This window comes from Acipenser ruthenus, chromosome 29 (genome assembly GCF_902713425.1).
Source record: "Acipenser ruthenus chromosome 29, fAciRut3.2 maternal haplotype, whole genome shotgun sequence".
Taxonomy (NCBI): Eukaryota; Metazoa; Chordata; class Actinopteri; order Acipenseriformes; family Acipenseridae; genus Acipenser; species Acipenser ruthenus.
This window is the reverse complement of record NC_081217.1, coordinates 14,588,273-14,614,399: the sequence shown is the minus strand read 5'-3', so window position 1 is coordinate 14,614,399 and position 26,127 is coordinate 14,588,273. Positions and strand designations below refer to the sequence as shown.

Sequence of the window (26,127 nt, the reverse complement as noted above, 5' to 3'; positions counted from 1 at the left end):
CTGTTCTTAATAATCTGGACGAATGTATTATTATTATGGGTATTTGCCCAGTAATGGTTTTGCTGGGGGAGGGATCTACCTGAGATAATGTATAAAGGAGTTCAGTAGGAGGAGGAGCTCTGGTTGGCTGGAGGTTAGTACCTGACCTCTGTGGTAGCCGAGCTATAGAAGGATTGTGTTACCTGCCAATGTTTTTTTTTTGTTTGTTTGCTTTGATCCAGAATCAGTGTAAATAGTTATTCATTGAAAGAACAAGCTTACTTTTGTTCACAAATAAAGTATGTGTTTCTTTTAACTGAATGTTTGGTTGTGCATCCTCCCTGTTTAACATCAGCCTCTCGGCACACCCTCACAGTCGCCTTGGATACAGGCGTCAATTGTGCGCAAGCAACAAAACATTTGATTAAAGCATCAGAAGGAATACCTTGGACTCTCATATTTGACTGTTGTTCATAATAAAATGTCAATAAATAACAAGTCATGTACAAAATTGTAACACAATTGTAATTTTTTGGCTCTTTTCATGTCTTGTCGGCCCTCATTCGCAGCGTTACCATGCATGGAGTATGAACTTCAAGTGCCTGCAACATTTATGCAACATGAAAAAAGAGATCTTCCTTTAATAATTCTATGTCACTGAGACAGACTCTAGAGCATATGATAAGAGCGGGATGAACATCACATCATGAACTTTATTTTTCAAACTTTGTGTTACACGTGTACCCCGTTAGCGTGGAAATGCCCCTATACATAAGAGAACATACTGCATTTGACAATACACCTGTTTCCAGTACAAGAATTACTATATGAAGAGTCCCAGCAGTGGCAATATCAGAGCCATGTGAATGTTTTCTCTGGCGCTCCGCTCACATGACGAGGTGTGTGACATTGGGCTTTGACCTCCAGTGAGCACAGCAAGTTTGGATACCACCATGGCTTTGGTTTTCCTTGTCAAGATCACAAAAAAATGTACAAACAAGCACAGCCATCTATTGGATTGTCCAGTCTTCGCATGACACTAAACAGTATGAATTAGTGCTGGGACAAACATCTGAATATTTTTTGGATACAAAAATCAGATGTTCGTATTTGCTACAAATGACAAATACCTTGCACTTACTTACCGTCTCACCAGAATTTGCGCGACAGTTTCAGAAAATGGCAAATGAAAAAGAGCTCAGTGTGATATGTGAGAGTAATATATATATATATATATATATATATATATATATATATATATATATATATATATATATATATATAAACACAGAATCAACACAGCAGCTCTTGAGCCTCTATTAAAGTTTTAGACAGCAAAAAGTAAACAAACCAGATTATGCGCGTGCACTCTTTGGAAAGCCATCTGGGACAAAAAAGTGTTGTGCTGCTTTAGAGCGAGCCAGAATCTCATGTGGCTGAAATGCCTCGCTTAAACAGTACCCAGATTCCTGAAAATGTTGTGTAGTCATTTTTATATAGACGGTATATATTCTATATATATTGTTGTGACTTTGTTATGTGGAATGTAATAAACGAGAACCAAAACAGGAGTTTTGTCTTATTCCCAAAGCCTATTACAGCCTATTCACACGACACTTCAGATAGCACCCATTCCTGGACAGGGAATAGAGCAGAGCCATTTTAATCTGCGTGGATGTTTTGCAACTGTATCATCAGAGCTGACAGCATTGTGATCCAGCCTGTCACTCCACAAGAATCCTGCTTCAGCATTCCGAGCAGCAGCTTCAGCTTCTTTATTCTCCCCCACAAAACACTTGCTGCAAATGTCACAGGTTTTATAAATGAGCTGGATTGTGGACAGTGGCACTCTCAGGGACATTTGAACCAGCTTAACATGCAGCAGGAAGCCTTGGAGAAGGCAAGGGAAAGCTGCCATATTGACCAATACAAGATTCATCCCAATGCTGCTGCTGTTTACTTCCACTGACAGAGAAATACAGCTTCAGTGTGAATATCAGGGACAGGATACAGGGACAGCTGGCTATTCATCTGACTGAAAAGGAAAATCTGTGGATGGCTTACAGACTTAGGTTTTGCTTGCTGGTATGATCTTAATAGTCAAGGAGGAAGTAAAATGTCTAAGACATACAAATGGCAACATTGTAGATGAAGAGATAAAATAGCAAATATATTAAATGTTTCGTTTTTACAAAAGAGGATACAGACAACATGCCCCACATGTTGACCTGCTCCTATCCAGTTTTAAATAACTTTAGCATAATAGAGGCAGAAGTGTTAAAGGGACTAGGAGCTCTTAAAATAAAAATCCCCTGGGCTGGATGAGCTCCTCCCAATAGTACTCAAAGAAACGAAAGAAGTTATTTACAAACCGCTAAAAGATCATGCAACAGTCTCTTGACACAGGGGTTGTACCGACAGACTGGAGAATTGCAAACGTAATGCCAATACACAAACAGGGAGACAAAATCGAATCAGGTAACTACAGACCAATAAGCCTGACTTCTATTATATGGAAACTATAATAAGACCCAAAATGGAAAATTACCTATATGGAAACAGTATCCTGGGAGACAGTCAGCATGGTTTTAGGAAAGGGAGATCGTGTCTAATTAACCTGCTTGATTTTGAGGATGCAACATCGACAATGGATAATTGCAAAGCATATGACATGGTTTATTTAGATTTCCAGAAAGCTTGTGACAAAGTCTTGCATAAACAATTAATTCTCAAACTGAACGCAGTAGGGATTCAAAGAAATGCATACACATGGATTAGGGAGTGGTTGACATGTAGAAAACAAAGTACCGATTAGAGGAGAAACCTCAAAATGGAGCGAGGTAACCACTGGTGTACCACAGGGATCAGTATTAGGTCCTCTGCTATTCCTAATCTACATCAATGATTTAGATTCTAGTATTGTAAGCAAACAGGAGTGGCAAACACTGTTGAAGCAGCAAAGGTCATTCAAAATGATCTAGACAGCATTCAGAACTGGGCAGACACATGGCAAATGACATTTAATAGAGAAGAGTATTGCACGCAGGCAATAAAAATGTGCATTATAAATATCATATGGGAGATACTGAAATTGAAGAAGGGATCTATGAAAAAGACCTAGGAGTTTATGTTGACTCAGAAATGTCTTCATTGGGGCTCCCAAGTGGCGCATCCAGTAAAGGTGCTCCACGTGGAGTGCAGGATGTGCTCTATAGTCTGGACGTCGCGAGTTCAAGTCCAGGCTATTCCACAACTGACCATGGACGGGAGCTCCTAGGGGGCGGCGCACAATTGGCCGAGCGTCACCCGGGGGAGGGAGGGTTAGGTCAGCCAGGGTGTCCTCGGCTCACCGCGCACCAGCGACCCCTGTAGTCTGGCCGGGCGCCTGCGGGTTTGCCGGTAAGCTGCCCCAGAGCTGCGTTGTCCTCCGACGCTGTAGCTCTTGGGTGGCTGCATGGTGAGTCTACAGTGTGAAAAAAAGCAGTCGGCTGACGGCACATGCTTCGGAGGACAGCGTGTGTTCGTCTTCGCCCTCCCAAGTCAGCGCAGGGGTGGTAGTGGTGAGCTGAGCTTCAAATAATAACTGGCCATTCCAAATTGGGAGAAAATATTAAATAATTGGCAACGACTACATTTATATAAAAAAAAAAAGAAATGTCTTCATCTAGACAATGTGGGGAAGCTATAAAAAAGGCCAACAAAATCCTTGGCTATAGTGAAAAGTGCTGAATTCAAATCAAGGGAAGTAATGTTGAAACTGTACGATGCATTAGTAAAACTTCATCTAGAATATTGTGTTCAGTTCTGGTCACCTCGTTACAAAAAAGATATTGCTGCTCTAGAAAGAGTGCAAAGAAGAGCGACCAGAATTATTCCTGGATTAAAAGGCTTGTCATATTGTGATAGAGAGAGAAAGGATTGATGCTGTAAATCTCCCTCCCAACCAGAAAGGGCGCTGTGTGAAGGGGGAAGGTATGCTGCCTCCTAGATGTGCCACCTTGATGGTAGGTGGAAACTGGAAGGTAACCATATTAGGAGGGGGCACGTAGTTGCAAGTACTCAGGACGACTCCATTGCAGTTAGCTGCGGGGCAGCCCTCTATTGGAGAAACCATGGCGACGCGCTGATTGCAGGGAGGGGTTTTCTGGGTACAAAGGGGAAGCAGCTACGTCAGTACCTCCCCTTGCGCTGAGAAAGTAAGCAACCGCCCGGAGCTGATGTTTTCTGTTTGTTACGTGTTTTGTTTTGTGTCTTTGACAGAGGAGCAGGAGGACGGGAGGCTGTAGCCACGGAGCCAGCATAAACCCCAGAGCACGCCCCTCACCGCACAGCACAACACAGCACAGCGCATGCACCACGATCCCCGGAGGAGAAGAGCACATTTTCGTGCACGGAGAATTGTGGTTTAAAGAGTGTCTTTTTGTTTACCTTTTTGAGCCTGGACCCTGTTTTGTTTTGCCCCGATACCATCGCTGATAGTGGGGTGTATTTTGCAGTTTGGATTACTTTTGGATATTTCTGTTTGTTTACAATTAAAAAGAGTATTTGTTTTGGGAGAATCTTTTGCACTGCACCATTCATCATGTCACACATATGCAGACAGGCTAAATTAATTTAATCTGTTCAGTCTTGAACAAAGAAGACTATGCGGCGATCGGATTCAAGCATTCAATATTCTAAAAGGTATTGACAATGTTGACCCAAGGGACTTTTTCCGACCTGAAAAAAGAAACAAGGACCAGGGGTCAGAAATGAAGATTAGATAAAGGGGCATTAAGAACAGAAAATAGGAGGCACTTCTTTACACAGAGAATTGTGGGAGTCTGGAACCAACTCTCCAGTAATGTTGTTGAAGCTGACACCCTGGGATCCTTCAAGAAGCTGCTTGATGAGATTCTGGGATCAATAAGCTACTAATAACCAAACGAGCAAGATGGGCCAAATGGCCTCCTCTCGTTTGTAAGTTTAGTTTTAGGATTTCAAAGTGAATCAGAAACACAATAAAAGGTTGCATTTTTACATTTGAATGAATAGTTCGCCTGCAACGTTCCAGACACTTGATAGGGTTTTTCTATTAGTCAGGTGGCCGGATTTTGTAGCTTTGACAAATGAACTGCTCATAGACCCTCCATTACACCATAAGAAACTGTGTTGTATGTTATTATTATTATTTATTTATTAGCAGATGCCCTTATCCAGGGCGACTTACAATTGTTACAAGATATCACACTATTTTTACATACAGTTACCCATTTATACAGCTGGGTTTTTACTGGAGCAATCTATGCTGATGATGCTCAGATTTTCCTCTCCTTCCCCACCTCTGACTCCACCATCCCCTCTGCACGCACTTGCCATTTCTTCCTGAGCAACATACAAAGAATCCAACCCTTCCTCACCAACTATGCCACCCAGCTCCTGGTCCAGGCCCTGGTACTCGCCCACCTAGACTTCTGCAACTCCCTCCTGGCTGGCCTCCCTGCATCCGCCACCCGTCCTCTCCAGCTCATCCAGAACTCCGCTGCTCGCCTGGTGTTCTCTCTGCCTCGCTTCTCCCACGCAACTCCACTGGCTCACAATCACTGCTCGCTCCACTGGCTCCCGATCACCGCTCGCATTCAGTTTAAGACTCTTGTACTCACCTCTTCAGACAGCACCTGTAGAACTCCTCTTTTTCCCTCTGGACACTATCACTCTTCCTTAATGCACTTTACTTGCTCTTATCTGCTCCCGATTTTACTGCATTTAATCCTGTAGTTTAGAGTACTGTAATCTGTCAAGTGTTATTTAATCTGTAGTATTTTGTATTTAAAGATATCCTGATGTAACTATCACTGACACTTATCTGCTCCGTTAATTAAACATATTTTGTCATACTTGTACTTGCTAGAACCGAAGTCATTGTATTTTATCTTGCTCTTAATTGTATTAATACTTGTACTGTGATTCTTGAAATGTATTTTTGCTTATGACTGTAAATCGCCCTGGACAAGGGCGTCTGCTAAGAAATAAATAATAGGTAAAGTACCTTGCTCAAGGGTACAGCAGCAGTGTCCCCCACCTGGGATTGAACCCACGAACCTCCGGTCAAGAGGCCAGAGCCCTAACCACTACTCCACACTGCTGCTGTTATGAAAGCAATTATTATGGTTTCAAGGTGAGAGGCAGATAGCTGTCATCATAAAAGTAAGTTCACAGGTGTCCTTGTAATACAATTTGAAAAATGCACAAGATTAGAAAGCAAACTGCTTATTTTTGTATTAAGTAGAAACACTTAATTTACATGAGACAGGAATCCTGACAGTAAACCCTATGCAGAAAGCCAAGGAAGACGAGAGAAGACTGTGTGTCTACACTTCCATTGGTAGTGATTCTGAAACAAAACTAAACTACAATAGTTTTCGGGTATCCATAGACTGATTGGCCTATTACAGTTTCTTTTTGGCATCTTAACTAGCTGGCTCAGCCTCTGTGATGTTGGTTTCTATAGTGTCTGGTATTTTTGGGCACTTAATGTTCCGCAGTCATCTGGGAGAAAACACCTGCCCCAGACATTCTAATTAGACCTCATTACAAGCCGTGAGATTTCTTTCCAAGAAGCCACACAGCAGAGCATGGACAGGGTTAACTTTCACTCAGCATAAGATTACACTATGTTTGAGGCACTCACTAAACTAAAGCTCATAATTAGCTGTACACTCGCTGAATGTTCAACGCACACTTGCAAAACGTTCCTTAGCCTTCAGAAGCGTATTTGGGATGCTTTGTTAATAGTGTATGGTTCACCACGTGCAAATTATAATCTCTAAAATTAGGGAAAACCACAGAAACATCAAGGTATCTCTGTAATTAATTCAGCACACTGACTGAAAATACATGCCTGTCGATCCCCAAATAAAAATGTTTCCTCTGCAGATCATTAATCTTTAAAAGTTTAGGGATGTCGGCCTATGATGTGGGTCAAGTTATATAGTCCTATTTAAAATAGCATACTGTAGCACCCTCTTAAATCTATGCATGCTTCATGAACGGTCTACTGTTGCTGTTGTCGATCATGGAATTGACTTCGCCATGAATGAAGTTATCCATTGACTTCACCATGAACAATCTGCCTGGAATATTTATTCAAGGGTGTAATTAGGTACTTAAGTGGGGAGATTCATTTAAATGGCTAAAATTACAATAGTTAAAAAATGACAAATGATAGCCATTGTGTTGCTGAGAACATACCCTCTAGATTGCATGGGAGACACTTACAGAGCACACAGAATAATAAACAGAGCTGCTCTTGTTTGTTTTCATCATTTACTTTGTTTATGTATCTGAAGCTAGAAACTATAATGGTTGTCATAGAATGGAGGGATGCTCTTAAACACTGCCAGTAATCTCCACTGTGGGAGCAATCCAGCCTCAGCACGAAGGTGATCAACACTGACAAAACCCTATACTATACCAATCCAGCCTCAGCACACAGGTGATCAACACTGACAAAACCCTATACTATACCAATCCAGCCTCAGCACACAGGTGAGCAACACTGATAAAACCCTATACTATACCAATCCAGCCTCAGCACGAAGGTGATCAACACTGACAAAACCCTATACTATACCAATCCAGCCTCAGCACGAAGGTGAGCAACACTGACAAAGAACAGACAAACCCTTGTACTATATCAAACTGAATCACTGCATGAGACGCAGCTATAAATTGTTATAATATATATATATATATATATATACACAGTGCCGTGAAAAAGTATTTGCCCCCTATCTGATTTTCTGCATATTTGCACATTTTTCACATTGTATTTGGTCAGATTTTTTTGTGGGTTGTAGTAGTATATAGAGGGAGTCAGAGAAAAAATGACACCAAAGTTTGGTGCTTCTTTCATTTGTTTGGTGTGCAAGGTAATCAAACATACAATCTTCAGATCTGAAAAAGTTATTGCCCTCCCCTAGTTAACTCAACCCAATTAAAGGGATAATTAGGGTCAGCTGTTTGAGTACTTTGGTTAACAATCAGGCCTGATTTGGGCCAGCCCTGCCCAATATAAATCTGACTAACTTTGGCCCTTACCATCAGAGTGAAGTTGTCAGCACACAGGTTCTAGAGGCACATCATGCCACGAACAAAAGAAATTCCTGAAGACCTCCAGGAAAAAAAAAAGATGTTGATGCCTATCAGTCTGGAAAGGGTTACAAAGCCATTTCTAAGGCTCTGGGGCTCCACCGAACCACAGTCAGAGCCATATTGTCCAAATGGAGAAAGTTTGGGACAGTAATGAATCTTCCCAGGAGTGGCCTTCCTGCCAAAATCTCTCCAAGAGCAAGGCGTAAAATCGTCCAGGAAGTCACAAAGAACCCTAGAACAACATCCAGGGATATGCAGGCCTCTCTCACCTCGGCTAAGGTCAGTGTTCATGACTCCACCATTAGAAAGACACTGGGCAAAAATGGGATTCCACAGTAAGAACCTCATACCAACGGTCAACCATGGTGGTGGTAGTGTCATGGTTTGGGGATGCTTTGCTGCATCAGGACCTGGACGCCGCCATCATTGAAGGAACCATGAATTCTGCTCTGTATCAGAGAATTCTACAGGAGAATGTCAGGCCACCTGTCCATGAGCTGAAGCTGAAGCACAGCTGGGTCATGCAGCAAGACAATGATCCGAAACACACAAGCAAGTCTACATCAGAATGGTTGAAGAACAAGAAATTTAAAGTCCAGACCTAAACCCCATTGAGATGTTGTGGCAGGACCTCAAACGAGCAGTTCATGCTCAAACCCACAAATGTCACTGAGTTGAAGCAGTTCTGCATGGAGGAGTGGGCCAAAATTCCTCCACGGCGCTGTGAGAGACTAATCAATAAGTACAGGAAGCGTTTGGTTGCAGTTATTGCTGCTAAAGGTGGCATAACCAGTTACTGAGTCTAAGGGGGCGATTATTTTTTCACACTGGGGCATTGGGTGTTGCATAACTTTCTTTAATAAATAAATGAAATATGTATCAAATGTTTGTGTTATTTGTTAACTCAGGGTCCCTTTTATCTAATATTAGGTTTTGGTTGAAGATCTGATAACAGTTAGTGTCAAAAATATGCACAAATGCAGAAAATCAGACAGGGGGCAAATACTTTTTCACAGCACTGTATAGATAGATAGATAGATAGCTTATACCTGGGATAACACAGTGCCAACTGACTAACCATTTACAAAACAATGGCAGGCGAAGGTGAAGCAGTTAGACAGGATAAACGAGATTGGTTCTTACAGTCTGCCAAAAACAAAAACACAGCCCAACCTAACATGAAAGCTAAATCCCCAGTGACCAATATTCTGGCACAATTTATTTTATTGCTGTAACTCTTAAGCGTGGAACCCTCCTGCACTGTTAACTGTGCTCGATTTGTGTTGCAAAGGCAATGTAAACTGCAATTTGGGCGTGAAGATGACACACAGTAATGCACACCACCCTTAGGTAACAACATAGCTATATTTTTGTAGAAACACTATTAAACTTCATTACCTGGTCTCACGGTCTTCAGCCGGATGGGTTCCCGAAAGTGTCGTATCACAGCAAGCGTGTCCCGGTTGGTGAGTCCGCTGACCGGCGTTCCATTCACCTCTAACAGAACATCCCCGGGGGTCGGTGGCTTACCGGAGTGGCACACGACCGCATCCTCTTTAATCTGCCCCAGGTAAGGAAACTCGCCCCGCTCTGCTCCCCCGTGGATTTCCACCACAGAACTGAATTCTCCACCATTTCCCCAGGATAACGCGCACTCCTGTACCTTGTTAGACCAATGCTTTTTCTTTTTTAGCGTTTTCGACATTACTATACTCCTTTTAAAACAAAACTACAGTTACGCACACCAATAATAAACACGAGAGATTATCGCGCTGTACGCGGCTTCTGAAATGAAAGACCACAGAAGGGTCACAAGATCCATTCCAAAGGCTTTAGTAACCAAAACACGCACATCTATGTGTCAATGTCAGCCGCTGCCCGGGCGAAAGACGATCTTTACTTAAATGTTGAAAAATGTATATATTCAGATATATATAGATATATTTCTATTTAAATGTACTGATGTTTTTAATAAACATGCACATTCATAACAATGCAATCACCTCAGTTTAGTTTTGGTTAATAATGTCGCACATTATTCTGCACTGTTACTGGCTTGTCCACAAATGTGGTGTTGTTGACTACCAAAATCAACACTAAAAAATAATAATAATAAAAGCGGTCAAGTTTGTGAGATAGTGGAAATGTTTTAATTCCAGCAGCAGGAAATATTACTGCCGAGAAGAGCATCAGAATGGACTCGGATTACCCTCGAACCTTGCCTCTCTCGCCGTCGATGATCAAGGTGAATCGATCAGGACATGTTCTTCCCGCTGACAAAACCCAGCCAGGAGATGTATCGTATCTGCAGTATTTATCAATCTGAGCCCAAGCACCTGTCAACTACAAAGCAAAGGGAAACCTATGCGGTATATCAATGCTCGTTAAGTTTCTCCAGTAGTCTGATCAGTAAGCATCTGTTTGCTAACTTGACCGCAGCTACACTCAGGAACTACCTAAAAAAACACCTTGAAGTAAGAAATCCTTGACTTCCTGCACAATTCCACTTCGCTGTTTTGTAATTAATTCCAAATCTTCAGCCTTTCAAGCAATTCTTTGTTTCTTCTGGTGAACCTGCATTTCACGTTGGTTTTGTCGCCGCCTCACAGCTGCACCGCTGACGCCGCGTTGTAACCTGCGCAATTTCACAACACAAAATCATTCCAGAACTTTTTTTGTCAATTTCACGTTATTAGTTTCACTGGAGGAAAATGAGGCGCGGCAGAATGCTACTGACTCATACCAATCAGGAAAAAGAACGGGAGAAAAAACACTGGGGACTAACCAATAGAAAAAGCAGCTGGGCGGGTCTTCCGTGGAAGAGATGTTACCTTGTAACACAAACACAAACTGATAATGCAGTTAACCCCTTCTTCACCATCATTCCTGCACGTCTGTTTTCTTTACTGTATTCTAATATGATTCGGCCTATTGTTACAGTGAAAGCACGATATTTACTGATGTATGTGTCACTATGAGTAATTAATGGATCGTGGGTTTTAATAAAATATATATATTGACACAAAAAAACAACCCAAGCACGTAATCAATTTTAAAATACACAATAAAAGAAAGCAATGCTAAAGGGCACAGTACTTACGACAAAACCACTTTTCCCAAGAAACATGTTCACTGTTAGCTACAGTAATGCAGCACGTCACAGGTCACGTGTCAAATGGGTCATCTGATTGCAGGGACATGTAACAGGGAACTCAAACATGTATTGTGTGTGATTCTTTTATTTATAATGCGGAGGACGCTGCTGCAGCAGCAAGGCTCAGGTGCACATTTACACACGGACAAGTTAACACTTCCACGCTTCAGGGGATCAGCGCAGATTTGTGTTTGGGTAACATAGCTAACTGGGGATTTGATGGTTGCAAATGTAATAGAGGGATGGGGTTGGGATGGTGAACTGCAGTGTAAGCTAAACAGTCAAAATGCACATACATTGCCGTACACCTTTATAAGGGTATGCCCTTTACTATTCACATTAAAACAGGGTGCACCGCTGTAGCTCTTTCCATTGGGAAAGTAGAATGTCATGGCCTTGTCTGACCTGATATGAAAGCTGAAATTGGAAGAAGTTCTCAAATGATTTCCCCTCCAACACAACATCATTTACCTGCACTTAGCTTTCCTTGAACAGTACCTCACACACAAACCAATGTATTGACAGTAATGGCCTTCAGGGGGTACTATATCATTAGATTGAAAACATTAGAGGTTGTTTTTTTCTTTTCTTTTTCAAGACTAATAAATGTGCGCCCCTGCCTAGTATTTATTTATTTTTTTTATGATTTTGTTTTGCAGAAACCTTGAGGTTTGAATTGAAGATTCTATTAGCATCTGATGATCTTCGACTGTATAAACACAAATTGCATCATCACTTTGCATTATGAAAATAAAGCCTATTACATAGCATATGTCTGTGTTAAACTATCTTCTTACATGCTGGAATGAGCGTATAGTTCTACTAGGGTCTCTTTGTAATTTCTTATTTGGGCAGTTTCTTTCAGGAAACAGGTAAGTTAAAAAGCAATAGGCTTACATGCCACCAAACACTTTAAAACAAGTTAATACTGGATGGATATTGTGATTATAGTTTTGCAGCAGTAATGGTTAAACAAGCTTAGTCAAGTCTGGTATGTGAATGGGTTAAAACGCTATGTCTACAATTGCAAGTGTTCTTTTCTCCAGTCATAGTGACACTGTTATTCCATTGCTTTTTAGTACCCTGTCCATAAAGCCTGCAAACAAGCACCAGGAATGAAAGCAGGTCATCTTGGCCATCTTATTAGGCTATTGTTTGCCCGTATCCTCTCCAAAGCCAGAATTAGAGCTTCACATGCCAGAGAATGCACTAACAGTTCAGCTTCACATGTCAGATTGCACTATCATCTCAGCTTCACACCTCAGCTTCACATGTCAGATTGCACTACCATCTCAGCTTCACGTCTCAGCTTCACACGTCAGATTGCACTACCATCTCAGCTTCACATCTCAGCTTCACATGTCAGATTGCACTACCATCTCAGCTTCACATGTCAGATTGCACTAACATCTCAGCTTCACATCTCAGCTTCACATGTCAGATTGCACTATCATCTCAGCTTCACATGTCAGATTGCACTACCATCTCAGCTTCACATCTCAGCTTCATATGTCAGATTGCACTAACATCTCAGCTTCACATCTCAGAGATTGCACAAACATCTCAGCCTCACATGCCAGTCGTTACTGCATATTTTGCATTGTTAGCCTTGTGCAGGGGATCCGGAGATTATTCAGAGCAGGCATGTACATACCCCTGAGCCAACCTTTCAGAATGCATAATAATCAGAACAGTGAGTGAACTGGAGGTCTGAGCACTTGTGTTGTAGCATGCCATCTAGTGGTTGTAGCCAGGTAATGAATGCAGAATTGAAATACAATCAGGAATATTGTTCAATTGTGGTCTGGCTCATTTGGTGTTTCCCAGTCCATCTGACCTCATCAAGCAAGATCCAAATGTGAAAGGGATTGCATGTGTCCATTAGCTTGCAATGTCAAACCCCATTACGTGCTGCACTGCATGATCACTCGCTTCTTTAGGTTTTATATTCAGCTGCTGTATATGTGTTGCTACTCTGTAAAGTATGGAAATGCACTCACCCATGTGCCTAGATTGCCTTTATTATAGTATACCCACAAATTAAGAGGACATGATTAATTTTCTATGATTGTGCTCATTAAATGAGACATGCTAGTAACAGTTGAGCATAATGTTGGGTGAGTGTGAAGTTCTGCTAATACATCTCCATTATGACCTGGAAGACCAGCATGTGCTATTCAGTATACTGGCTTCTTGCAGAGAATACCCTGTTGAGCCACATTGCTAGTTGTTTGTGGAAGGAGATCGTGGTCACTCAGTTGCTTCACTTCCTCACTAGTAATTCCCTCTTTGAGTTGTTCCAGTCATGTTTCAGAGCAACAAATAACTCAGAGACAACTCGATTTAGGGTGTGTGATGATGATGCCATAGCTGTCAACAGTCACAATGGGTCCTGTGACATTGCTTATCCTTCAGAATAGAACAGCTGCCTTAAAACCATTGATCATATCATTCCAGCATGCTCATAGTATTCCATAATCATGTCATTGCAGCATGCTGATACGACTATTCCATTACAAGTAGGTTCTTATTTCCTTAATGATTATCCATATTTGTTACAGTAATATTTAGTGCTTCATAGAATCATTTTTAACCCATTTGAAAAAAACTGTAAGTAAATGATTTATACCCGGTTGAGAACAGTCGCATATTTTATTTAAAAATGCTTCCTTTACTGATGTCCCCATAAAAAGGGTTTTCTTTCTTAGAAAAAGCTGCACGAAGAGGGATGGATAAATATTCTAGTTTAATATGCCTTCTCTTAAGCAGCAAATCTTCTTATTGCCCTAAACTTCAAAACTTATGAATATATGTATATATTTTATAAGGGAAAAAACATGTGATTAGCTTTGCTCCAATACACTGAGTTTCCATTTAAGAGGTAAACAAGTTTGAGATTTTATTTCCCTGCATGCACCCTTGTTGAATCAATGATTTCCATATAGAAATGTTTTCATTCCTGTGCTCCTCCCTCAATGTCCTGAGAGACAATGTGAACGAGTGGCTTGCAGTGCGCAGGTGTAGTGATGATGCAGCGCTCTGGAACAGACAAACACAAGACCGTTCACAATCAACAGCTCTTTATTTCTGGCTGGGTTGAGTGTCAACAACACTTTAAATAATAAGCACAGGCTCTACACACCAATGTGTCTTGCGTCGTGCAAAAGGAGGGTTACAGTCCCGAAAGAATAAGGCACTTTATTACTCAATACACAAACACAGACATGTCTCCTGACACAGATATGTTAAGGTGCGGACATCTGGTATCGTGGCCCCGCCCCCTTCCTTGATGGCCTACTTCCGACTGACCCTGGAAACCTTCCATTACAGGGCACTCTGCTCCAGTTATACAGTACCCTCACAGGTCAGAAGGGAGATTGACAAGGATTCATTTGCCCTCTGTCAAAGACAAACACATACATAAAAGCAAGATGGGACAGTTTGGTGCACGTGTGAGGGGGAGTGAATTTACTATACAATTAGGTCATTTGCGTTGGTTTTACAGTTCTCATTTTGACTGCAGATGCATTCCTAATCTGATGCAAAGCCACTGAGCAAACAACTCCCAACCCCCCACAGTGGGACTGTTGAAATTGTGAAATAGGTCACACACACACACACAAGACAAACCCATCAAAAAGATAGTCCTTCAGAAAAAGAGATTTTAGTTTATTGTTTCAAGGTCACTATATATTACAAGAAACAAACATATTTTACACATGCTTTACAGAATGTACATTTAGCCAACAATTTTAAATACATATTACAAAGGGAACCGTTACACGATACAGCAAGACAGCATTTTATCAGTATTTCCAGCATAGAGCATAAATGCCGAGACTTTGGTATTTATGCAATCAGTACAAACATAGCAGTATAAAAAGGATAATATATATATATTATATTATACAACATTTTGCAATGGAGCAATACACACTCAAAACTAGACCATCGTGTGCATCAACAGACCTGTTCAACATATTACTGTATGACATCAACCATGAAGACAGGTATGATTGCAATTCTTTTTTTTTTTTTTTTTTAAATTTAGTCATCGCCAATTATTTTTACCCCGGTTTTCACCCCAATTTAGCATGCCCAATTATTATCTGTATCCCCGGCTCACCGCTCGCAACCCCCCCGCCGACTCGGGAAACGGAGGCTGAAACACGCGTCCTCCGAAACGTGCTCCTTCCAAGCCGTCATTTTTCGCACTGCAGATCCACAGCAATGCTACCAGACCTATAGTGCCGGAGGACAACACAGATCTGGCGGCTCCGCTGCAGAGCCACAGGCGCCCTATCGGCCACAGGGGTCGCTGATGCGCAGTGAGCCGTGGATTCCCCTGCCGACCTAAGCCCTCCCTACCCGGGCAGCGCTCAGCCAATTGTGCGCCGCCCCCTAGGAACTCTCGGTCACGGTCAGCTGTGACATAGCCTTGATTCGAACCAGCGATCTCCAGGCTATAGGGCACATCCTGCGAGGATCGCCTTTACTGGATGCGCCACTCGGGAGCCCTTATGATTGCAATTCTTAATCCATTGCCATACACGGCCAGCTTTTACCAAACTGCACAATGGGCTTTCATTCCCACAGCTCATACATGATGACGATACGTTTTGGGAAACATGCTGTATAAAAAGGAAGCATCATAAAATCAGAATACTGTTCACCGGACTACAATTTAAGGCAAAACAGTTATTTAGTTACTTATTTTAAGACAACAAAAAGACAAAAACCAAGTTTTTTGTTGGGGGGGGGGAGGGGAAGGTTTATGTCAGCCAGGATGTCCTCGGCTCACTGCACACCAGCAACCCCTGTAGTCTGGCCGGGCGCCTGTAGGTTTGCCTGTAAGCTGCCCGGAGGTGCGTTGTTCTCCGGCGCTGTAGCTCTGAGGTGGCTGCATGATGAGTCTGCCATGTGAAAAGAAGCGGTCGGCTGACGGCACACGCTCCCGAGTCAGCGCAGGGGTGGTAGCGGTGAGCCGAGCTTAAATAATAACTGGATATTCTAAATTGGGAGAAAATAATAAAAAATAATTGCCAACGATTAAACTTATTTAAAAAAACACACAAACAAGAAAAACTATATAAAGGTGGTACCTCAATTCTTACCAGCTATGTTTTATAAAACATGAGGAGTACCATCTTGAAGTACACGTTTAAAGAAAGTATGCTTAAATCTGTTTACTTTCATTTAGTTTTTTGAAGGTAGTGCCATTAAAAATGTACTACTGAACATAAAGCAGATTATTCTTCTCAGAAGTGCAAATTGATTTGATTGAAGAGTCCTGAACTTGATTCTGTGAATCTACCAGATTCTGAAACCACATAGAGGAATCCCAGGAGACACAGGATTAGAACCCAACCAGCAAGAATGACCAGTTTCTTAGCAGAGCAGACATCAACATTTAGAACATTACGGTATAGATCATAACTGGACAGCTTAAGTTCCTGCCTTTCTCCAAAGAAGGGAATTGTATGTGGCCAAAACCCAGTGTCATGATTGTTCATCTCCAGTACACAATGTTATATTTATAAGCTTGTCCTCTGAAAAATAAAAACGATAACAAAAGTACCGCAATACTTAATTCATATAATTTAGCACATGAAACATTGACACACATATATATATATATATATATATATATATATATATATATATATATATATATATATATATATATATACACACACACATCTAATATATATATATATATATATATATATATATATATATATATATATATATATATATATATATATATATACATACACACACACACACACTATTTACACTTAAAGTTTACATATAAAAAATATGAATGCAAGTTTATATAGTCAGAAGTCTGCTAAAGAAAAAAAGTGTGCACAGCTCAGATTTGATAGAGAAAAATGGAGAGGGCTGAAGTGTGTGCTTGCATTACGAATATATCCAGTTCTGAGTGACATTTTATTATAGTTCTCAGTGGGACTTCAACCTTTTATTCATGAACACAAAAGACCGTGATGAAGCTCTCGCACTGGAGTAGTAGTGCTTTCTGAACCCCACTACTAAACACTGCTTTACACCAGGTAACCAAGGCAATTCTGCAGCACCATCATGCAATGAAAAAACTCACTGGAACACAGGTGAGCAAAAGCTGTTTCTCTCACATTTTCTAATGAACAGTATGGGTGCTGGAGACCAAGCTGATCAAGGCGGCAACTAATGAGCTCAATAATGACTTCAAAAACTTACAAGGAAATACTATTGGTCAAAAATGCTTACCACAGGGCACAGGTAAAGTGTGAAGTATTGACTTTTCTATGTTAAAATGCTTTATCGCACAAGAAATAGGATTGTTTCTTGAAATGTAAACTTGCACATATGCATTTTTGGCATTTAGTGTAGTCATTGAGAGGTAGTGGCTTCCTCAGATGAGGCTTCTTCTGCTCTATTTGGGAGCGTTCGGTTCCTGTATGTTTTGAGGAGTCCTGTTGGAATCACACATGTGCTCCTGTGCTGCACCCTGGAATGGTTTTGAGGGTGCTGAGCACTCAAGGCCACCCTCCTTCTCATCTTCTCTATCAACACGTGCACATGGGTTTGCAGGTACATTCACAGGCTGCTGGGAGAAGCTGGAATGTGAAACAAGTCCTGTGTCTTGATTTAACACCCACAACGGTCGGGAATGGCTTTCTAGAAAGGAAAAATAATAATTGAAGAACAATATGGTTTATTTCCAAATAGCAGAGGCTTTATGGGCATGGAGACTGAACTGGCTTGGGGTATGGTAGCAGAGCTATGAAAAGCTTATCTCAGCACCACACAGTATGCCCAGTATATTGTGCAAATGTGATACAAAACACTAATGCTGCTTTGGATGAAGCATTTTTCTGTGCAAAAAGCCCACTTGATAACCCGCCCAAAACCAATGTTAGTAATCAGTACTGTGCAGTGACGCAGACAGGTGCAGGAGCTTGTATGCAGTGGGACTATTCTAGAAAAGACTGGAGAAAGCAAGAAGTCAAAATCTATTAGAAATCAAGTGACAGGCTATGATGTGGTCTTTTTCAACGTTACTGTCACAGCTTACCATGCTGGTGTACAGTAATGCAGATTTATAAACATGATGTAAAATAATGCAGGTTTATAAAACATCACAGCTTCAGGCACATTGATTTATACATGAAACTGATGAAGTAAATGTTTTTTCTCTGAAAACTGCATGTAACCAAGTATAGGCCCATGCGGCTCTTTGCACAAATTATAATGTGTAATTATTTTTAAATAACAATTCACCATTGCTGCATGTCTGAGCAGAAGCTTTTAGATGTATCCTGTCATGGTTGGTCAGAAATACAGACATGTCCTTGTCTGTGATTAAACCATCTAGGGCTGTGTCCTCTTGCTGCGCATGGGCAGGTAAGGAGTCCTCTTCACTAAGGCAGGCATATGGACAGTACTCCCGGGTCCTTGAATAGATGTTGGCATTGTCATAGCAATCGGAACAAATGACCAGCGGCCCAGTACCTATTACAGGAGGAGTAGAGAGAAGTTTGCATTAGTAAGACCTCATCTAGAATATTGTGTTCAGTTCTGGTCACCTCGTTACAAAAAGGATATTGCTGCTCTAGAAAGAGTGCAAAGAAGAGCAACCAGAATTATCCCGGGTTTAAAAGGCATGTCGTATGCAGACAGGCTAAAAGAATTGAATCTATTCAGTCTTGAACAAAGAAGACTACGCGGTGATCTGATTCAAGCATTCAGAATCCTAAAAGGTATAGACAATGTCGACTCAGGGGACTTTTTTGACCTGAAAAAAGAAACAAGGACCAGGGGTCACAAATGGAGATTAGACAAAGGGGCATTCAGAACAGAAAATAGGAGGCACTTTTTTACACAGAGAATTGTGAGGGTCTGGAATCAACTCCCCAGTAATGTTGTTGAAGCTGGCACCCTGGGATCCTTCAGGAAGCTGCTTGATGAGATTCTGGGATCAATAAGCTACTAACAACCAAACGAGCAAGATGGGCTGAATGGCCTCCTCTCGTTTGTAAACTTTCTTATGTTCTTAAGTGTGTCACTGACTTGTACTTCACTGAACAGTGATGACAAACCTCTAAATGATATCTTTGAACTATGTATTAGTTTCCCAAGAGACAAACTTGTCAGAATGTACAGGTCATTCTTTTTTTTTTTACACATCAAGTTTGAGCAGTGTTTGCTCCCATAAGACGTTTATAACCTCAGTGCCGACTGCTACCTGTTGGTCCAGGTGTCGTTTTCCAAGGGGGAGGAGAATCATTACAAAGGGCCACTACGTCCCCCACCCCTCATTTTGCTCATGGTACAGAAAGTACAGGTAGTACAGCTGGGCTCCAGCAATGTATTTCTAATGTAAGAACCCATAAGAGATATAAGGCAGCAGGAGGACCTCCTACCCGAGCTGGCCTGTACATATCCTTCTTGTGGCTCCCCTGGCTGGAAGCCAGTCCTCCCACTGAATAAGCAGCCCATCCTGTTCTGCAAGCTGGAGGCCAGAAAAGGGTTGACATCCGTATCCACTTCACTCCCAGAGTCCACATAACAAATACCTCATTGAAAAAGAACAAAACATTTACTTACATACTACAGATTACATGCATGTAAAAACAGTCAAAATAGCCCATTTACATGAAAGTGTGCTCTTTATTACCATCCTATGTGATCAATGAATCTGTCATTACCCTCATTTTGGACAGGGGGTTACATCTTACCATCTCTTCCTTTGTGGACATAGCCATTAGATGAAGGAGGCATTAGCTGCTGGTGACTCCCGGCTTCAGAGTTACTATAGACTTCCTGAGGCTCCGATAGTGTTCCTTGAGAGGACAGATAACTGGGAATGTCACCTGGCAAATTCATGACATCTAAAAAAACAAGCAAATACACACATTTAAATATAGTTGCACAAGTATACAAGTGTAAGTTACTGTTTGCGATTTTATAACTAAAGTCTTTTAAAATACAATGACTGGCTCTCAATGACAATAAGAACATCTCAACTCTAGCCCTTTAGCAGTTGTGCAGGATTACAGCCTCACTAACTTTGCCAATTGTGTTTCTTCCATAATTGGAAAGTTGCTATTATAATATTTAAATTACCTGTGTTACTAATGCTATAATCTTCACTTTTCCTTCTCATGTGATAAATGACAATAACCCAGACAAGAGAGGTGCCCACTACGCAGCACACAACCACGATGATGACGATTCCCACAGTTGTCCAGCCATCCTCTTCATAACCACTGCTGCCCTGAGCAGGATCACAGTTTGGAGAAGGAACAATGTTTAAGAAGATGTGGCCCCGCTCTGTACCCAACGTATTTGACATGATGCAAGTGTATTTCCCAGCATCCCCTGGACCAGTGTCTACAATGATCAGCAGCTGGTTGGCTGCAGCAAAGAAGTGGCGTTCCGTAACCACCAAGGGGCCGTCGTCTTTCGTCCAGTTCAGTCGAGGAGGGGGGCTGCCGCCAGCTATACACTGCAACACTGCCGTCTCCCCTCTGGCTACCACTCGATCCTCCAAGGGTCTGACAAAAGAGGGAGTTTCTGTAAGGAAATAAAAGAGTGTTCTCAAAAACCACTTTAATAAATAAAGAAATAGCAATAGTCAGTTTCACAAAACCCAACCTTCATTTACTGTGCGTTTTGATTAAATAAAACAAACAGTCACAGTAATACTAGTATCAAAACACAAGCAGAGATAGGGGCAGGTGTAGCCAACAACCAGAACCCTTATTGTGTTGCAATCAATTGTAACTTCTAAAATACAAAATATAACGATAATAAAATCCAAACACGTCAGCCTGGGGAAAGAAATAGAGCTCCTCGCAACCCCCTGCAGGTGAGGCAGGACAAGTCATGCACATGCCTACGCTTTGTGGAAGTAGTTGTCAGCGTATATCATATTCTAGATCAATGGTTGTCAGCGTATATCATATTCTAGATCAATGGTTGTCAGCGTATATCATATTCTAGATCAATGGTTGTCAGCGTATATCATATTCTAGATCAATGGTTGTCAGCGTATATCATATTCTAGATCAATGGTTGTCAGCATATATCATATTCTAGATCAATGGTTGTCAGCGTATATCATATTCTAGATCAATGGTTGTCAGCGTATATCATATTCTAGATCAATGGTTGTCAGCGTATATCATATTCTAGATCAATGGTTGTCAGCATATATCATATTCTAGATCAATGGTTGTCAGCGTATATCATATTCTAGATCAATGGTTGTCAGCATATATCATATTCTAGATCAATGGTTGTCAGCGTATATCATATTCTAGATCAATGGTTGTCAGCGTATATCATATTCTAGATCAATGGTTGTCAGTGGGTAGATGCAGAGTCTGCGTCATAGGATGACGTACTCCCTAGCAAACGCATGGACGCCATTCCACGGAGGGGAAACTAGATTTTTGCCACAATGTTATCGTTTCTGTCCGACTGAGAAACCTGTTTTTACCTTTCAAAACGTTAAAATGGCCTACGATTGTGTGGATATAATTAGTGCTGTTTTTATTCTTCTTTAAAAAAATAGCATAAATATTAGATTCGTAGCCTACTGCACAGTAGTCGTTTCTGCACGTGAGTTGTATTGTATTATTTGTAGTTAAAATAATATAGGCTACTTATTGATTACTAAAAAAGGCTATGCTAATAACGTGCATCATCCCACATTTTATATATTCTAATAAACTTTACTGTGATCATGTGATTGTGGAGTTTTGCTTTTGTTGCGTTGTTCTGATATATCTGGTTGTTGCACTATTAAAAGGTGCCTAGTTTAACTGCTGTGAGGTGTTACATGTAATGGCATTTGAATTAAAATGACATCACAGTACAGTATTTTACTGTCAGGACTACCACTGCATTTAAGCATCTATGGCTTACTTATTTTCTGTTGCGATGCAAATCTCACAGTTTTTCATTAAGTGGAAATGCAAAGCTCTGCAACCCCCCCCCCCCCTACTCCTCCTCACCGCAATCCCACTCCCTCTACATGCATATCACACAAATACACTGCTGTATGTATTCAATGAATGTGTATTCACTTTATTGAAACGCATTTTCACTAACAGAGAACACAAAAAAGCATACCTGCACAATGCAGTGACACAGTCACGTTTGATTACAAACAATGCAGTGTTTCCTGCATCATTGCACGATCCATGCTGCGTACGTGCCTAATCACGAGATGTGATCAAATTCAAATTCAAAAACAGCTTTTATTGGCTGTACACGTCATTGCACTTGATCAAGTACCGTATTGCATCCGCTTGTAAGAATCAAGCAATCCGCTTATAAGAATCATTTCGGGGCAAATTGACTGCTTGATTCTTACAAGCGGATTATTTTACATTGGTTGGTATAGGAATAATCTGGTCCCAGTGGTTTTGATCACTATATGTGGTCGATTCTTATATCCGTGATTCTTATAAACGGACTGCACTGTGTGTGTGTGTATATATATATATATATATATATATATATATATATATATATATATATATAAAATTCAATCGCGATTAATCTCATGATGCTTGATTAATCGCATTTTTTAAATAACTAGAATAAAACTGTTAATTTTTTTTTTTTTATAAATTTAGTCATTGCCAATTATTTTTATTATTTTCTCTCAATTTAGAATGGCCAATTATTTTTTAAGCTCAGCTCACCGCTACCACCCCTGCGCTGGCTCGGGAGGGCGAAGATGAACACACGCTGTCCTCCGAAGTGTGTGCTGTCAGCCGACCGCTTTTTTTTCACACTGCGGACTCACCATGCAGCCACCCAAGAGCTACAGCGTCGGAGGACAACACAGCTCTCGGGCAGCTTACCGGCAAGCCCGGCCAGACTACAGGGGTCGCTGGTGCGCGGTGAGCCGAGGACACCCTGGCCGACCTAACCCTCCCCCCTCCGGGCAACGTTTGGCCAATTGTGCGCCGCCCCCTGCGAGCTCCTGTCCACGGTCGGCTGTGGAATAGCCTGGACTCGAACTCACGACGTCCAGACTATAGAGCACATCCTGCACTCCATGTGGAGTGCCTTTGCTGGATGTGCCACTCGGGAGCCCCTGTTTTTGAAGAGTTAATGTGGCACTGATGGCGGTGTGGTTTCTCAGCAGTCGCTGAACCATTTCTAATGTTGAGCTCCATCTTGTAGAAACATCTTGCACTAGAGGTTCTTGTTTTTGCCCTCTTGAGGCTTGTTCTTTTTTCAGTTCTGCACTGTTTGCTGGACTGTGTTTGAAATGGCTATTTTCTAAAAAACTATTTTTTCTGCATTTTGCTAGTGCTACGTCAAATCCACCGCCATTTAATGCCACCGAAACTGATCGCTGCAGGCTGTGGGCAGAGCACGGCAGGTGTTCAAATTGCTTAAGTCTGGCTGCTGCTATCATATTACGTGCACTGTCCGTTCCAATTGTTGTAACCTTGTCATGTATTCCCCACTCCTTTGTGACATCCAAGAAAAGCTTGGTGACTTCCATGTTCCAAAAAGTCCACTGAAAACCGTGAAGCACGAAACATGTTACATTGACCTGACAGAGGCGTTTGTTTGCGCAAATATCCCTCTTGATTTTGATGATGTCAGTGCATTTCTCTCTAAATTTGATGTTATAATAACATCAAATATAAAATAATAATAATCTGTACACATAATTTATAACATCATTCCTTGCACATTCCGCGAAATATGATACTTTACCCGCGACACTGCCGTGAATTTAAAAAAATGTCTTCGATTTTCACAAGGCCTTATTTATAACACCATGACATCTAAAAAGTAAAATAACACAGTCCGTGTCGTGTGTTGTTTTTTTCTGGTTTGTTTCTCTTCTTGAACACACAGTTCATAGAAACCATGTCTGGTTTAAAATCCAGATGTTTAGGCCGTTTTGTAATACACAGTCCATACCATACAAGGCTGTTTGTTTTATTATACAGTCCAGGCAATCCAAGGCTCACAAGTCTCCTTCTTGTTTGAGCGCTGAGTTTTGAGGGACGGCCTTTTCTTGGCAGTGCCTGGGTGGTGTGATGCAGCTTCCACTTCCTGATTATTGATCCAACTGTGCTCACTGGGATATCCAAACACTTGGATATTATTTTGTACCCTTTCCCTAATCTATGCATTTGTATTACTTTATCTCTAACTTCTGTAGAATGCTCTTTGGTCTTCATTTTCCTTCAGATTCACAGCCTGACCAATGATCCTTCCAACAGTGGGGTTTTTATCCAGAAAATGTGACAGCAACTTTAATGGTTCACAGGTGGAGGCCAATGGTAAGGTAATTGTGTCCTTGTTAGGGCAATTTCTTTCATCGGTGTAAACTGGGAGCTTCCACAGCACAGGGGTTGAATACTTATGCAAGCAAGATATTTCAGTTTTTTATTTTTCTTAAAAATATTTCATATTATACTATTTTAACATAAAACCAATGTCACCTTACAATAATTGATTTTGAGTTTCAGTGTTTTAAAATGAAATATCAAACAGAACGAAATTTCAATGTACCATTTGTAATTCAGTAATATGAGAGAATTGGTCAGGGATCTGAATACTTTTGCAAGGCACTGTATATATATATATATAGGAAAGGCCATTCAAAATGATCTAGACAGCATTCAGAACTGGGCAGACACATGGCAAATGACATTTAATAGAGACAAGTGTAAAGTACTGCTTTTCATTTACATTTTCTTGTTTTGATTTTTAAAATAAATGGTTCATATATATATATATATATATATATATATATATATATATATATATATATATATATAGAGAGAGAGAGAGAGAGAGAGAGAGAGAGAGAGAGAGAGAGAGAGAGAGAGAGAGAGAGGACTGCACAATTCAGACCTGTGCGCAGCAGAATTTCAGGATGTTGTTTTAGAGTGGAAACTGGTAGACAGAATTGTAGCGATATGTACTACAATGCGTGACATATTACTTTAGGCATTAGTGAAACTGAATTTGACAGTGACGATGTGCTGCGCACACTTTGCAACTCGGGATCAACAAAGCTTTGAAAATTGCTTCTACTGATAATCTGTCACACTGCCGTAAAATTGCTTCTATTGACGATCTTCTGTCACACTGCCGTAAAATTGCCAGTCATTTCAAAACACAGCCCAGCCAACCAAGTGGAACTTTGTGCAAAAGAAACAGTTGGGACTTGGCCTTAGGACTGGAACAGGACGTTACCACACGGTGGAATAGTGCGTTTAAGCTGGTCAACAGTCTACTTCAGGTAAAAGAGGTAGTGCAGGGTACATTAGAATCAAGAGAAACAGTGTTGAAAAACAAAATGAATTGCCATAAATGTGATTCTTCTATGGTCCTAACCCTAACCCTAATGTTAAGGTAGGTGTGTGTGTGTGTGTGTGTGTGTGTGTGTGTGTGTGTGTGTGTGTGTGAGAGAGTTGGAATTAAGAACTTATTTAAAATCATAAACTCAGTATTCAAATTCTCTCAGCTGGCCCGTTGCTGAAAAGCCTGGTCTGTCTTTCTACACCTGTGCCTTAAAATGGCTGAAATAATTTCAGATTTCTATTGTTGTTTTGATTTGGACTGATTTTCCTGGAGAACGAGTTTAGTCAAGAAATGCCAGATACCGATCTGACTGTATCTGACTTACCCAAACAGCCTGTAGCCCCTTCATTAATACTGGTAACAGTAGCAAACAGAGCTTAGTCAAGAAATGCCAGTTACCAATCTGACTTTGTCTGTTTTATCTGAGCAGCCTGTAGCCCCTTCATTAAAACCAGTAAAGGTAGGAAACAGAGAGGATGTAAACTAACAGACTGAGCTCAAGG

At 41.0% G+C, this 26,127-nt stretch overlaps 2 protein-coding genes across 5 annotated transcripts in view; both read right to left on the bottom strand.

Annotated features, from left to right (window-relative positions):
• The window catches only part of LOC131696604 (membrane-associated guanylate kinase, WW and PDZ domain-containing protein 3-like), a 142,703-nt gene extending 131,848 nt beyond the window's left edge, over positions 1 to 10,855 (bottom strand). The window contains exon 1 of one of the 3 annotated variants that reach the window (XM_059004119.1): positions 9,511 to 10,855. In XM_059004119.1, the coding sequence (XP_058860102.1) occupies positions 9,511 to 9,817 (307 nt within the window). In that variant the 5' untranslated portion in view covers positions 9,818 to 10,855. The remainder of the gene's footprint in view (positions 1 to 9,510) is intronic. The other 2 variants (XM_059004118.1, XM_059004117.1) reach the window with 2 other exon arrangements.
• A 4,059-nt stretch (positions 10,856 to 14,914) lies between these two features.
• Positions 14,915 to 26,127, bottom strand: part of LOC117431108 (leucine-rich repeats and immunoglobulin-like domains protein 2) — a 60,651-nt gene continuing 49,438 nt past the window's right edge. The window contains exons 14-19 of one of the 2 annotated variants that reach the window (XR_004548644.3): positions 20,396 to 20,845; positions 20,008 to 20,160; positions 19,693 to 19,845; positions 18,551 to 18,781; positions 17,537 to 17,947; positions 14,915 to 16,276 (exon numbers count right to left, since the gene is read on the bottom strand). Coding sequence is in view for 1 of the 2 variants with exons in the window: in XM_034051748.3 (XP_033907639.2) it covers positions 17,703 to 17,947; positions 18,551 to 18,781; positions 19,693 to 19,845; positions 20,008 to 20,160; positions 20,396 to 20,845 (1,232 nt within the window). In the remaining variant the exon portion in view is untranslated. Of the gene's footprint in view, positions 16,277 to 17,033; positions 17,948 to 18,550; positions 18,782 to 19,692; positions 19,846 to 20,007; positions 20,161 to 20,395; positions 20,846 to 26,127 lie in introns of those variants that run through there. The other variant, XM_034051748.3, reaches the window with a different exon arrangement.